General features: G+C 36.7%; 1 protein-coding gene across 5 annotated transcripts in view; it reads left to right on the top strand.

Annotated features, from left to right (window-relative positions):
• The window catches only part of SLC44A1 (solute carrier family 44 member 1), an 84335-nt gene that overhangs the window by 49132 nt on the left and 21473 nt on the right, over positions 1-13730 (top strand). For all 5 annotated transcript variants that reach the window (XM_074533640.1, XM_026792918.2, XM_014266486.3 and 2 more), the window contains exons 8-14: positions 690-817; positions 1845-2031; positions 3965-4130; positions 8341-8497; positions 8944-9027; positions 10122-10259; positions 11967-12203. In XM_074533640.1, the coding sequence (XP_074389741.1) occupies positions 690-817; positions 1845-2031; positions 3965-4130; positions 8341-8497; positions 8944-9027; positions 10122-10259; positions 11967-12203 (1097 nt within the window). The remainder of the gene's footprint in view (positions 1-689; positions 818-1844; positions 2032-3964; positions 4131-8340; positions 8498-8943; positions 9028-10121; positions 10260-11966; positions 12204-13730) is intronic.

Raw genomic sequence — 13730 nt, 5'->3', positions numbered from 1 at the left:
GGCTAGGATTAACATAATAGGGGTGAGAAGACAGTACCTCACATTGTATTTTCCTCCTGTGCCTTTTACTGATGTTTTTTCTGGTGTCCAAGACATTGTGTGAGGCATGTTTAGCTACATATCATTAAGGTGCTGTTTCCAGCATCAAGCTGATGGTTGTTGTTTGTAGTCTTCCCAGGAACAGTAGACTCCTTGCTTTGTTGTTATTTCACATCCTAATCCAAAGGTCTGTCTCTATTTTCCCTCCTAAATTCTTACTCCCTGCATTATTGCACACACCTATACATTCATACATACAGCCTACCACAGAACTATTTATTCTTCCTTTTGTTCTTTTATTACTTGTGTAGTGGGAGCTGTGCTATTTGCTGTTAGGGCTTTCCATGAAGTAGTTTTTCAATGCAGTTTACCCTAAAACACAGAGTCAAGGTTCTGCAAGTCTCTTAAGTGGTCATAGTATGGTGAGACTGTGAAAAGAATATATTCACTTGAGAAGAAGGCAACAGAGGAGAACTAGGTACTTCTCCCTCCTCTCAAGGTCCTGTTGGGTTGAGCATCAGTGCTTTGGAGTATTCACTACCAGACTAGACTTAAAAGGAAAGAACTGTTTTATTTCTCTGGGACTAGGTGGTATATATCACACAGAGGATTCATTTATTTATCCTTCTTCTTTTCTCACTAAAACATAGGTGGTACTGGAGTCCTGTGGTGGCTCTATGCTAAACAACGAATGTCCGCTGGTGCTCTTGAGACCCAAATAGCCAAAGACAATCTTCAGGCTCTCTTGATCTATGCCATTGCAGCTACAGTCTTCACGGTATGCTTTGCTAATGATGGTATTATTTTCTGCTCTTGTCTTCCTGTTAATCTCTATTTTTTGTCCAGGTGAAAGCATTGTATCGCACACATTTTGGAACAGTTTATTTCTGCCACAATTTCTGTTGAAGTGATTTTCTTTCATTGTGCTATTTTTTTAACTTTTAGGAATTGTTCTCTAACACCTGATTATGAGTCAGGGGAGACTTTCTAGGAGCTGTTCTGTTATCTGATTTTAAGTCAGGAGAGACTTTGTAAGCCTGCAGCTACTTTCATCTACTGTAAAATATCCACAGGGACTTCTAAGAATAGGTATGATACTGGACTGCCAATCCAAAGAGATTTTTCTTAGGTTCTCAGTTCAGAGGTACTTAGTAATTTCAGTGTATTAATAGTCCTTAGCCTACTTCTGAAAGAAGTTGTTCGTAAATCATTATGAATTGAAATACTAACACCATTTTAACCAATTTGTCTTCTTTGGGCCTTGCTGTTAATTTCAGAGTCATTGAATTTACTATTGGAGACTGACAATGTTTGACTAACTTCACAGGAATTGTAGACTTCCTCTTCTGTTCTTGTTGCTTCACATCCTAATCCAAAATTTCCTCTCTGTTCCCTTTCCTAGATTCTTACTCCCTATATTATACACATATATACATACATCCTATAAGACTACCATGCCATGGTCAGATATAAATTTTGAATTACCTTTCTTAAAGGTAATTAAAGGTTAAAACTGGCTGATTTCACTGCTTTGTAAAAGAAATTGAAGATAGAACCTGGTCTTGTCTCATCAGCTTAAAGCTATGATGATTCCAAATACGTACTTATGAGAATGGAATTCACCAAAAGTATAATTTGGAAAATAATTTATTACCAGAAGAAGCTGATAGAGGTTTTACATTTTGATCTTGTGATTTTATAGATAATGTGTTAATTTAGTGTATTTGAATATCCTAACTGTGTGAAAGAGTATCTTGATTCCATTTCAGTACTCTAAAATGTGATTTGGAAACTTCTCCCTCCAGGTTGTCTTGTTCTTGATCATGTTAATTATGCGCAAAAGAGTAGCTCTCACCATTGCCTTGTTCCACGTGGCTGGCAAGGTCTTCATTCACCTGCCACTGTTAGTCTTCCAGCCATTTTGGACATTCTTTGTGCTTATCCTCTTCTGGACATACTGGATCACTGTCCTGCTTTTTCTTGGTACTACAGGTAAGCAGTGACTTACTTTAAATAATTTTCATTTCATTGTTGTATGATTTGTAGCAGAGTTGACGAAAAACCCTGTGGGAGTCTCAAAGAAAAAGGCCCACTTGTTGTGCTTCTATTCCTGTCTGCTGCTTCACTGCCTTCAGGTTATTGTGCACTTGAGTCTTAATTCCCAGCATGGTACTTTGTGTGTTAGGATGGCTTTTTGATTTGATGCAAGTTGGCTTGCTGCAAACCATGAGACACTAATAATAAAACTGCTGTAGCAGTTTTTCAAATAATTCCCTCTAATTTTTCACACACAAGTTAAAGACAGCATAAACTTGGAGTCACCAAGTACTGTACTCACACAGATGAGTACACAGTAAGGGAAGGACCATTGCGCACAATACTGTCTCCCACAATGTAAATATTGTGATTTTAGTTTTCAGTTGTTTGTAACTTAAGTGTCCAGTATTATTCCAGAATCAATAGGGATATTTTTCTGCTGCTTGTGCATTGCATTCTGAGAGCAGCCAATGTACTGCTAATTCCTGCCTGCTCTTCAGTATGTAGAAGGTGAAATCTTTGTTTGTATTCAGGGTCTGACAACAGCTTCTAGAATTAATCAACCCCATAGGTCCAAATCTTAGTTACTTCAGTAAAAAAAACCACCACAGCAGATGCTTTTTAAACAGTCTGTTATTTGCAGTACATTGTAGGTAACAGAGACTGTCATTCATTATTAAATGTCTTAAAATTTTGAAACATGTTGTTTGCTACTGACCCAAAAGTAGCAGTGTTTCAAGTCACAAGGCTATTTCACAGTAATACAAAATAAATATTTTTCATATCGTGAGTTCTAGCAAAGGTTGGAGGCAATAGAATTCATATGTTCCTGTTCTCATTACTGATGGAATTTTTAGGTTTCATTGCATGCTGTGCTATGTGCAGAAAATGGTCACCACTGAAAGTCTCAGCCCTGTCCTTCATTTTCTGAGTCAGACCACTGCGCAGGCACTTAGTTTGTAGGAGAATGTAGTCTGATATTAAAGTTAACTGACAGAACCCTTCAAACTGCCTTGATTTTGCAAAAACTATCTTATCTTTTTAGCTTATATATACTCAGTATCATCACTATTATCAGTTAAACAAACTTTCTGCAAATAAGGCCAAATTCTTGTTCGCCAAAATCAGAATTATTTCAATAGTTAACATATTGACAAGAAAACATTCATTTTATATGTAAGTATAAAAACATAACTAAGAATGTGGGTAAGGTGCTGTCAGTGCTAAGTCAAAACAATGCTTTTCAAGGTAAGCACTTTATACACACTTCCTTGCAGTGTTTTTCTGAATCTCATCAGCTGTTCATGTAAATGTTGTATAATGTGAAACATCTCCACTGTGCATTAACACATTGAAATAGAGCTTATCTTAGCTCTGACATGCTGTCAGTCTCTGTACATTATATTGATATTCATATTAGACAAAGAGTTGATGCATTTTTGAATATATGAAATGACATATTTAGAATTTCTAAGGCTGCTCCATATGTCTGCTACTAGCTTTAAAGCTACAAGAGCTTACCATAGGGAAAACAAAAGTCATTGTTAATGTTGACATCTACATGTAAGGAGCTGATACTGATTCTTGCTGTATGAAAAATACTGATAAGGCAGCAAACTCAGATTTGAAATTACTGAAGTAGACTTCCATTATGTTTAACTATGTGAATTTTTGCTATGAGATGGTGGTTAGTTGTGGAATTTTTTTAGTGTATTTTTTTCAAATACCATTATACTTATTGTAAATGTGGTAATTGTAAATTTAAAACTATGAGTAGAAACTAGAGAGGTTTCTGCTGTAACTGGCTATGAGCTGCTAATACCATATGCTTCCTTCATTATGAGTTCATGTAAGCATCATTTTGCTTTTTACCCTCATTCATTTCTAGGTAGTCCTGTCCCAAATGAAGAAGGATTTGTTGAATTTCGGATGGCAGGTCCTTTGAAATACATGTGGTGGTACCACGTAGTGGGACTCATCTGGATCAGCGAGTTTATCCTAGCCTGTCAGCAGATGACAGTAGCAGGGGCTGTTGTAACATACTATTTTACAAGGTAACGTTAACCTAGGAAGCTCTATCATGAGTAGCCTACACATTGACTTAGCAGAAATAATGAGCAGCAAGGTTTCTGGGGAGAATATTTGTGTCCATTGGGAAAGCGGGGGAACAGTTAAATTGCCTTGACTCTTTTTAAATAATGTAAAGTCTGTTTTGCCATTTATAGATGGTATTCTTGACATATAAGACTTGAAGTATTATTTGCCTTGTAACCTATGCACATTCTACAGGTATGGGTGGTTGTTTACAAAGTAGGATGAGTCTGGAAGGTCATCTGTTTTGCTAAATAATTAACGCTGATAAGATCTATAGCAGAGGTTAAAAATAATGAAAGCAATTGATTATTATTTTAATTGCAAAACAGTGCCCTTAAAATTATTTACAGTGCTTCACTAATCTTCAATAATCTTTCCTTCACAGGATTCCTGAAGATCTTATTAGATTAATAATTTATATATAGATCCTGACAAGATCATATAGAAATTAATGTAAAATTTTAAAGCTCCATATTTTATTGCTGTACTTGTGAACTAAATTGTGTATCAGTTTTTTGAATAATGTATGCAGGTATTTTTCAAGTGCATGATTCAGATCACAAATGTTTAATTGCTTTGTCTTTTTCATTGAGGCCGTTACCTGAACTACATTTGTCTTCTTTTCTGCCCTACTCTTTAAAATAATTCCAAAAGCAAGGAATCAATTTATTGTGCTGTCAGAAGTTTTGTTATTTTATTAATGATTAAGTTCTCCACTATACCAATCAAATAAATCTATGAGGTTATTAAAAGATGTTACAGGGCTGTAATCTTGTGAATAATTAAACTAGATTGAGTATGGAATGAGGAAAATACAGAGGAAGGAGAATAACTCTGCACTGAAATAGATTGCTTAGCAATGTGTATGCTTCATCTGTAAGTTTATGTATTTCCTGTGGCCTGAGGGTGAATAATTGTTATTTCATCCGTACCCTATAATTCCATGACAGCAATTTTATTTTAAGTTAGTAAATACTCATTTTTCTCTGTTATCTTCTTTTTGCATTGTAAGGTACAACCGTAATTTGAAATGTGACTTGTAAAAACAAAAAAGGCATTAATTTGCCCTTACCCATTATTTTGCACATGAACAGCTTTCCAAATCAAATGAGATGAGGTTGTCCATGGAGAAATGTTTTATACGTATTCGCTGCTCATTCACTTTACCCGGATGGATTCCTTTCAACTCAGGCAATAACAGGCCTCAAAGTGTTTTGCATTACAGACTTTGCCCTGAAAATGAGGAAGTGTTTGGTTTGCCTGGGCATGAGACTCAAGCAATTTATGTGATTGTGCCTAACAAGGAGTAAAATTTGTCTTCCCCTAAAAGCTAATTGGAATAAAATACAGGGTAAACCTACTTTACTCATTAACATCTGAGGATTATGGAGATATTAGTTTCATGGAATGAAGAATCTACTTCTGTTTTCTTTTCTGAGTGAAATTCTCATCTCTTCCAAGCTGGGGAGATCCTTTATTTTTGAATGTTATCACATGTTTCTTAATATGCTTATTATCATGCTTTTATTTCCAATAAAGAAGAAGAGCCGTTCTTTAAATGTTTAATTAGTGCTATCCTTTGAGAGAGATGTATAAATGAGTTTCTTGGTAGAAAAGAATAATGGCATGAAACTATGAACATGAGTATTTATCTGATAAATTAAAAATATTATAACTAGAGTGCATAAAATAACTTATTTTAAGGCTCAACCCTTGGTACCTTGAGGATATAACAGCTAAATCAGAAATTTAAAAAATCTGAGCAAAGAGTTTACCTGATCAATTAGTAGTATCCACTCCAAAGTCCATACAAAGATCTCCAAAAGAACAAGAGAGGAGAAGGCAAGTTAATCAGTAGTCTTACTAAAAAAGTATTAGCACAGTTTCCTACTGTTTTGGAAGGTTTTGAATTGCATACCATCTGGTGCAACTTTAAGGGAATTGCCAGTTCTTAATAGTGGTAATGCAGCCAACTGCTAGTAAGACTACCTGGAAACAATGAGTGTTTCCAGCTGCTTGGAGAATCACTGGCCAAGGTATTGGCAAAAACTGGTTAATATAGAAGTTAAAGTGTCACAGAGTTCATTGACAAGAATCACTCTACTACTTAGTAGATGATTAAAGCACACTTTAAAAAGGAAAAGTAGGACTAAAATCAGTTAATCTAAGACTAAACCTAAAATTATGTGGAAGCTAGGGATAATAAAAGCTAAGGATGAGAAAGCATAAGGATAAAAAGAAATGAGGGAGACCCTCTCATCAAATCACAAGGTTAACAGTAGGCTGTCTTGCCACTCTTAGCCCCAGGCTTCACCAACAGTGTAGGCCTAAAGAGTTAAACAGCACTTAAACTTAGCATCACTTAATCAATAGCGTAATTTAATGAATTTAGTGAAAGAGTGTATAGAATTTACTATGAGCACAACAGTGACTCAGTTACTTAGACCTGATTTACTTACCCCTGTAACATTCACAGTCCGTTTGCTGTAGCACATTCACACTCACATGTGTAGATACAAGGTCCTCTCAAGTTTAGTGAAGTGCTCAGGTCAGATGCCTCTACATCTTCTCAAAAGGTGAAGGGTTGAGGCTTGAGAAGTGGGTTGTCAGCCTAGGCTCTGTCAGCAACATTTGATGTTGGTCCTCTGAGTATCACAAATTTAAGTGTTCAGTGGCTCAGAGAGGTCCCACTCAGAAGGAGGTGCTGGTCATAGCCCACTGTGGTCCAGGAGTTTAGAGGGTTGCAAGAGAATTGGCTTTAGTCATGGTAATTTTCCATCCTGTCCACAATTCAGGTCTGTTACTTTCTTTGAAAGTTCAATAACAGAAATGGTTGTTCTACCTAGGTTGATATTTGGGCACAAAAAATACGTTTACAAGGCTGTTCCTTTAAAAACAGGAGCCTGATAGACAGGACAAGTTCCTGTGTTTCTGATAATTTTGAGGAGGTGAGTCCAGGTGCTGTTTGTCAAGACAGGGGTCTAACAAGCATTTCTGAGATTGTAATGCAGCCCAAGATGGGAAGGGACAAAGGGGATGCATCACCACATTACTCTTATGTGTTACAATTCAATTTAAACAGAAGAGCAAAGAAAACTAAGTCTTTGTGAATAAAATGGATTGAACACAGAAAGGTTCAAAATATACTCCAAAACTTGATTAAAGCCAAAGGAGGTTAGATGTTAGTGCCAACAAAACCAAAAAAAGTTCGTATATTTTATTTAATAGTAAAAGAGGCAAGGGGAAAGAAAGAGAAAAGAAAGGAATATGTAGAAAAAGAGCAGGGAGGGGAACAGGAAGAGGGACAGGGGTTAGGTAGAACCATACCATCCTTCAAGGGTTCCCTGCACCCCAGAAAGTATAGAATCCAGTGGATTCATATATATTTGGGCCAGGTAGGAATGCCTTGAGGGCAGGTTTGACACTGTCCCTTGCAACGCTGTGGATCTGGTACATCATGTTGCTGTGCTCCAGTGCAAGATCTGGGGGCCCCTTGTGGGGATAACTTTTGCTGGGCCATGACAATCCGTCTGCTGTCATTCACGTGGATGTCCTGTAGATGTGGCTTTCCCAGGTGAAGAGGTGACTACACTTGGGCAGGTCTGCCCTACAGAGTATTGGCATTCACTGCCTCTTACCAGTGGCTTTTTCACCACACGCCCAAGACCTGTCCTTCCCACCCCCACCCTTTAGTGCGAGGGCCTGTGCAAGTCTGGCAGCTGATAGTCCTGGGGCTGTGGTCTCTACCCCAAAGGTGTGAGGCTTAACCCTCCTCTGAGTGTTTTTATTTTTTTTCCAGCCCAGAATTCAGTCACTTTCTCTGATCTCCATCAACTTGAAATCCAGAGCCTCAGTCAGGAGGCTCATTCAGGGTGTGGTGGTCTTCCATGCAGCTTTTGTTATAAAGTTTTGCTTAACAGGCAAAAGTCCTTCATAAAAATGCTTAAGCCATAAATGATAACATTGCAGTCTCCAGCAGTATGACATACTAATTCCTAATCCTCGTCCTGCATTAGAGACAAATTTGTACAGTTACACAGATTGTCGGGGTGGAGTGAGCAATATATCCTGAAAGCTAGTATGAGCATAATGTATTCCTTTTGTACATTATTTTATTGAGAATTTGTAGCACTTCTTAAATACTTAGTGGTTTTTTTCTCTTTTCAACAGGGAGAAAAGAAATCTGCCATTTACTCCTATTCTGGCATCTGTTAATCGCCTTGTTTGTTACCACCTAGGGACAGTAGCAAAAGGGTCTTTCATTATCACAATAGTGAAGATACCACGAATGATTCTTATGTATATTCATACACAACTCAAAGGAAAGGTAAGAGAAATAGATTCAATTTTCCTACAAAAACTCAAGGCCTGATATGTTTACCTGTTTATTTAGTCAGTGTGGGAGGGTGGAAGTCTTGTTTTGGAATAGATTAGGGTAACAAGAAATTCTTCACTGTGAGGGTGGTGGCGAGGCACTGGAACAGGTTACCCAGAGAAGCTGTGGATATCCCATCCCTGGAAGTGTTCTGAGTCATGCTGGATCAGGTTTTGAGCAGCTTGGTCTAGTGGAAGGTGCCCTTGCCTGTGGTGTTGGGAGTATCTTCCAACCCAAGCCATCCTATTGTTCTCTGAATATTTAGACTTTACAGGACCATGGGACTGATACAGATTGCTTAAGTTAGCAGGCTGAATATCAGTTACTGAAGCACAAGGGAATATTAGTTTCCATAAAAAACTCTTTATCTATGTTTTCCCACATTCTGTGCTTTCTAGGAAAATGCTTGTGCTCGCTGTATGCTTAAAGCGTGCATTTGCTGCCTTTGGTGTCTAGAGAAGTGCCTGACATATTTAAATCAGGTAAGATTTTCCATATTTACATTTTATGTAAGGGCCAATATTAGTATATATATTATATATATATATATATATATATATTCCCAGAGTGCAATCTGATGCCGACATATAGTGTATTGTACTTTGGAACTGAACTTGAATGACAGAACTTCAGTCTTGTCTCCATTACTGAAATTACACTGCAAATCATTACATCTTTGGAATATAAATAAAAACTAAAAAATAGCCCATATTCATTCTTTGTGAACATGGTTTCTCAACTTTATAACAATTTAGTGGTTTAATGGAGGCATTTCCTCTTAGGTCTACTCAGTCAAACTACATCTGAGTTTCAAAATATTTTTGCTATGAAAAGAGAATTAAGCTTTTCTATGCGTAACATTTAAGATTCTCACAGTGTAAAAACTATACAAAACATCAAATTGTCATCATCATCTACAAAGGACAAAAAGAGTTGCAAAGTGCAACACACTGGCTGGTCCTTGTAAAAGACCCATTGTAAAAGTGGGTTTATGGGCCATAAATATCACATAAATAATTATCAGATACATAAATATCTTGTACATAGTATCTCTTTCACTGTTCTTAATTTTTTTTACTGACCGAAATGTAGAGAATAAAATTGTAAGAAAGCATTTTAAACGCCCCAATGTAATCCTTGAAAACTGTCCTTACTAACCTTGAATGCAGTGTAGTTAAGTATTTAGAAATTATCTTGGTTGACTTGTATGGCACTCAGATTCTTTTATCTTTCCAGATTGGTTTTTTTGGAACTATTTAATTTCTGTAGCTATGCTACTGTTCACCTCCTCCTGCAGAGGAATTGCAAATTCTGTTTAATGAGTTTTTTTGAACAAACTTGTTAATGCATAAATTATGAGCAAGAGAGGAGAAGAATAGTAATTCTTTACCTCATATAATCTTCTGTCAGCTGGTTCATATTGCTTGATTCAACAACTCTCAAGGGAATTTTTGTTCATTAAAATCATATGATGAATGTGTCTTACTCAAAGCTGTATCTTCCCCTTCACCTTCCCCACCCTCCATCTGAAATGCCTGATCATTCTATGAATAAATCTTCAATCTCCTTTTCTCAGAATGCGTATACAGCCACAGCTATCAACAGCACCAATTTCTGCACCTCAGCAAAGGATGCCTTTGTTATCCTAGTGGAAAACGCTTTGCGAGTGGCTGCCATAAACACAGTTGGGGATTTTATGCTGTTTCTAGGAAAGGTATGTCTGCTGCATACAGCTGTTGCAGATCTATGTAGTAGCAATCTCTCTTTAGCAATGGCTTGAACCCTAATTCAAAATACCTTAAAAGGCCTATTTCTTGGTGTGCACTTCTTCACATCTAGCTGCATCATGTTAGGAAGGGACTGTCCACTATAGGGAGCATAAACAGATGATCCACTTAAATTTAGTAGAAGTGAGTAGAGAGGAATAGCTGAAGTTTATGATGCTTTTTGCATTTTTTAGGGAGTCAAGAGAAAAGTGATTAAAAAGTCTAAGGTTTTGATTTTGTAATTAAGACAAAGAATTGTAAGGAAAGGAAGTTGTTCTTTTAAATTCTGTGTAGTATGGAGTTTCTAGGTTTATATTGAAAATTTGACACGTTAGTGATCACCTTTTATGACAAAATCAGACTGGAAGAGTACAGAAGCCTGCTATGAGGAACTGCAAGTTTAAGCTACGAAGTTAGTTCTACTCTGAGAATTAAAAGAAGACCAGAATAATTTCTGTGATCAGTCAGCCTTTTGGATTTCCAGCTAATGGAGATTCACTTTAATCCAATGAATTATTTCTATCCTTTGAAGTGCCATAATTTACTGAAACAATTAATACCAGATTATTTATCTGGACACTGGTTGGACTGATCTGTATTCTTTATTGCATTCCTCTACTGTTAAATCAGAAGTTCAGCAGGCTGGACCTTGTATCCTGTAATTAAGTGAGTAAGCTGTGAGAAGAAATAAATGCATAGGGGAGCTATAGGTGCTTTGGAGAACCTGAAATTACATCACAAAGTTTTGCTGGGGAATCTGAAAAGTGTTAGGAAACGCCTCCTGAAAAGGCATCTCAGATTATTAGAAAAATGTTCAGGTGACAGATATGTTCAAATGAACAGTGCACATAAAAATCAGTATCAGCTCAAATAATGCTACACTATCAGCATCTCCTCTAGCAGTTCAATGTGATGTTTTTGTAAAAGCTGACCTATTTTATGATTATTGCAACTATTTATGAAAAGCAACTATTGTTTAGTTGCTTTTCATAATAATACACTCAGAAATATTGAAAAAATTACTTGGCACCACCAATTTAGTCTTTTTGGTTTTGTCAAAACCAGACTGAAACCCAGTGGAATGTCTGTTACAGGCTCATACATAGTGTAGTTCTGTAGAGACTGTTACATGAAGTGCCTCATGTGAACTCTGATCTGCTTTCTCCTGGATGGAGAAGAAATAGATATTAAAGAAGCCTGGAAATTGTTTCCACTAGCAAAATGAAAAATATACCATTCTCCTAATACCTAACTTCTGCCTCCATCCCAAATAAAAAATAAAACTGCATGTTAGTTGATGCATGGCATTTGATTGTGGGGTTTATATAATTGACAGGACAAAGTTCTTTTTTACAGGAATATTGTATAACACTAGAATGATGACAGCAGAATATAAATGTAATTTTCTCTGAAAAATACTCTTTGTGATGAAGAATGTGTAACAATTGACTTGAACCTGCTGAAAAATGAATTAAATGTCTTTTATCCTCAGGGACATGGGGAATCCAGGAGGTAAAGCTCTTGTTACCTACTGTCTGTTACCTCTAGTTCTAACCTTGGCAGACCAAGAAGCGTACTGCCTTAACACAAACAAACCAAACAAAAAATTTCAAAAGGCTTCTGCCATTAGAGTTGTCTACCATTTTCTTCTTCAGGTCCTGATTGTCTGCAGCACAGGTTTGGCTGGCATTATGTTGCTGAATTACCAACGAGATTACACCATCTGGGTGCTGCCACTCATCATTGTCTGCCTCTTTGCATTCCTGGTTGCTCACTGCTTCCTTTCCATTTATGAAATGGTTGTTGATGTCCTATTCTTATGTTTTGCCATCGATACAAAATACAATGATGGGAGCCCTGGCAGGGAATTCTACATGGATAAAGTTCTCATGGTAAGTTTTCCCTTACTCTCAAAGTGTAAGGATCCGGTTCCATAAAATAGGTATTTTGACAATGGAATGAATGCAGTAGCCGAGTTCAATATGGGGGTTTTTGGTTGTTTTTTTTTTGCCTTGCCATCTTGTTCATGGCTTGATCAAGAAACAGTGTCATGTGATAAGCATCAAGTAAGTAATGATGCTTCCTTCCCATGGTATTGGCTTCTGTTTGCTAGCTATTGGATGAGCAGTGATCTCACAGATTCATACTCTTGGATATCATGGCTTGTAAATTACACAGTGCAGAATAGAAAGAAACAAAACAAAGGAAGAAAGCTTGGGTTTTTTTTACTTTCCCAAGAAGGACTTGTCTTTGGATATGAGAGAGGAAAAATATCAGAGTATTTTACCTCGTGCATAGATAGTGATCACAGTGGAGTTTTTATATAGGCATTGACCAGAATTTGCTCTGTCACACCTAGAAATACCAGACTTTATGTCCTGTCCTGGAGCCTACTTTGTCAAGACCTTTTGCAAGTCCAATTCATTTTGTCTATTTTTGTCCATGTTATTCTCTGTTCACTATAACTAGAAACCAAGATATAAAAAATCTGCTTGTCAAACCTCTCACTTTTTTGTTGCATAGGAAATTTCTTGTCAGTGTTTTTAAGTGGCAGGTGTAGAATATGTCTCTGTAAAATGTACCCTTGTGTAGGCTAGAGGAAGATTCTCATGACTTCTTAGCAATTGTTTTTTTTGGTGGGAAAATCATGCCAAGAGCTTAGTGCTAAATTTTTCGTAAACCTCTGTGGAATGTAGAGTATATAATAAATAAATCAGCTGCTGTTAAGTTGCTTTTTAAGAGAGTAAGAGTAAAATGCAGCAAGTTCTCTCAAAAGAAAGCACTGATAGATTGTAAAAGTATTGTGGGTTTCTTTAGTCAACAGTCAATATCACAAAACCTCAGCAGCTAAAGTTTACTGACATGTTCTGCAGAATTCTTGCCTTGAAGAGAAAAATATTGCTTAACATTTTATAGCACATTTTCTAATCTGCATGAAAAGGAGATTGTGATTTTGTGAAAAATGTAAGAGGTTGAATTAAGGACAGTTAGGGAAATCAGCCAAATCTTGCAAGTAATTATCTTTAACTCCCTTTGTTTAATGTAGTTCTAACATTTGGCACAGAATAAATGAGATTCTGATTTGTTTGGGGTATTTGTTGTGGATTTTTTTGTTTGGTTTTGACTTTTTTTTTTTTTTAAATCAGCCTTTTACTTTCTTTCCCCATAAAGGAGAGCATTGCAGGGTAAATATGAAAGTTGTAAGAGCACACAAGGCAGACATCTGTCTGGCTTTCAGAATTAAGTGAGGCAGACCTTTGTGGTTATTTGGAAGGCTTTTTTGATATCTTGTGGTCCAGTCTAAGCAAGAGAAGTGGGAGATGTAAATTAGCTAGATATTTTGAGTAGTTACATCTTGAAGTTTCTGTCTTGAGATTTAATGTTTGGAGGCTGCTCTGTGAAAGCACTCGTGTTTTCAT

Source organism: Zonotrichia albicollis, chromosome Z, assembly GCF_047830755.1.
Source record: "Zonotrichia albicollis isolate bZonAlb1 chromosome Z, bZonAlb1.hap1, whole genome shotgun sequence".
NCBI lineage: Eukaryota > Metazoa > Chordata > Aves > Passeriformes > Passerellidae > Zonotrichia > Zonotrichia albicollis.
This window is presented reverse-complemented; position numbering and strand designations above follow the sequence as displayed.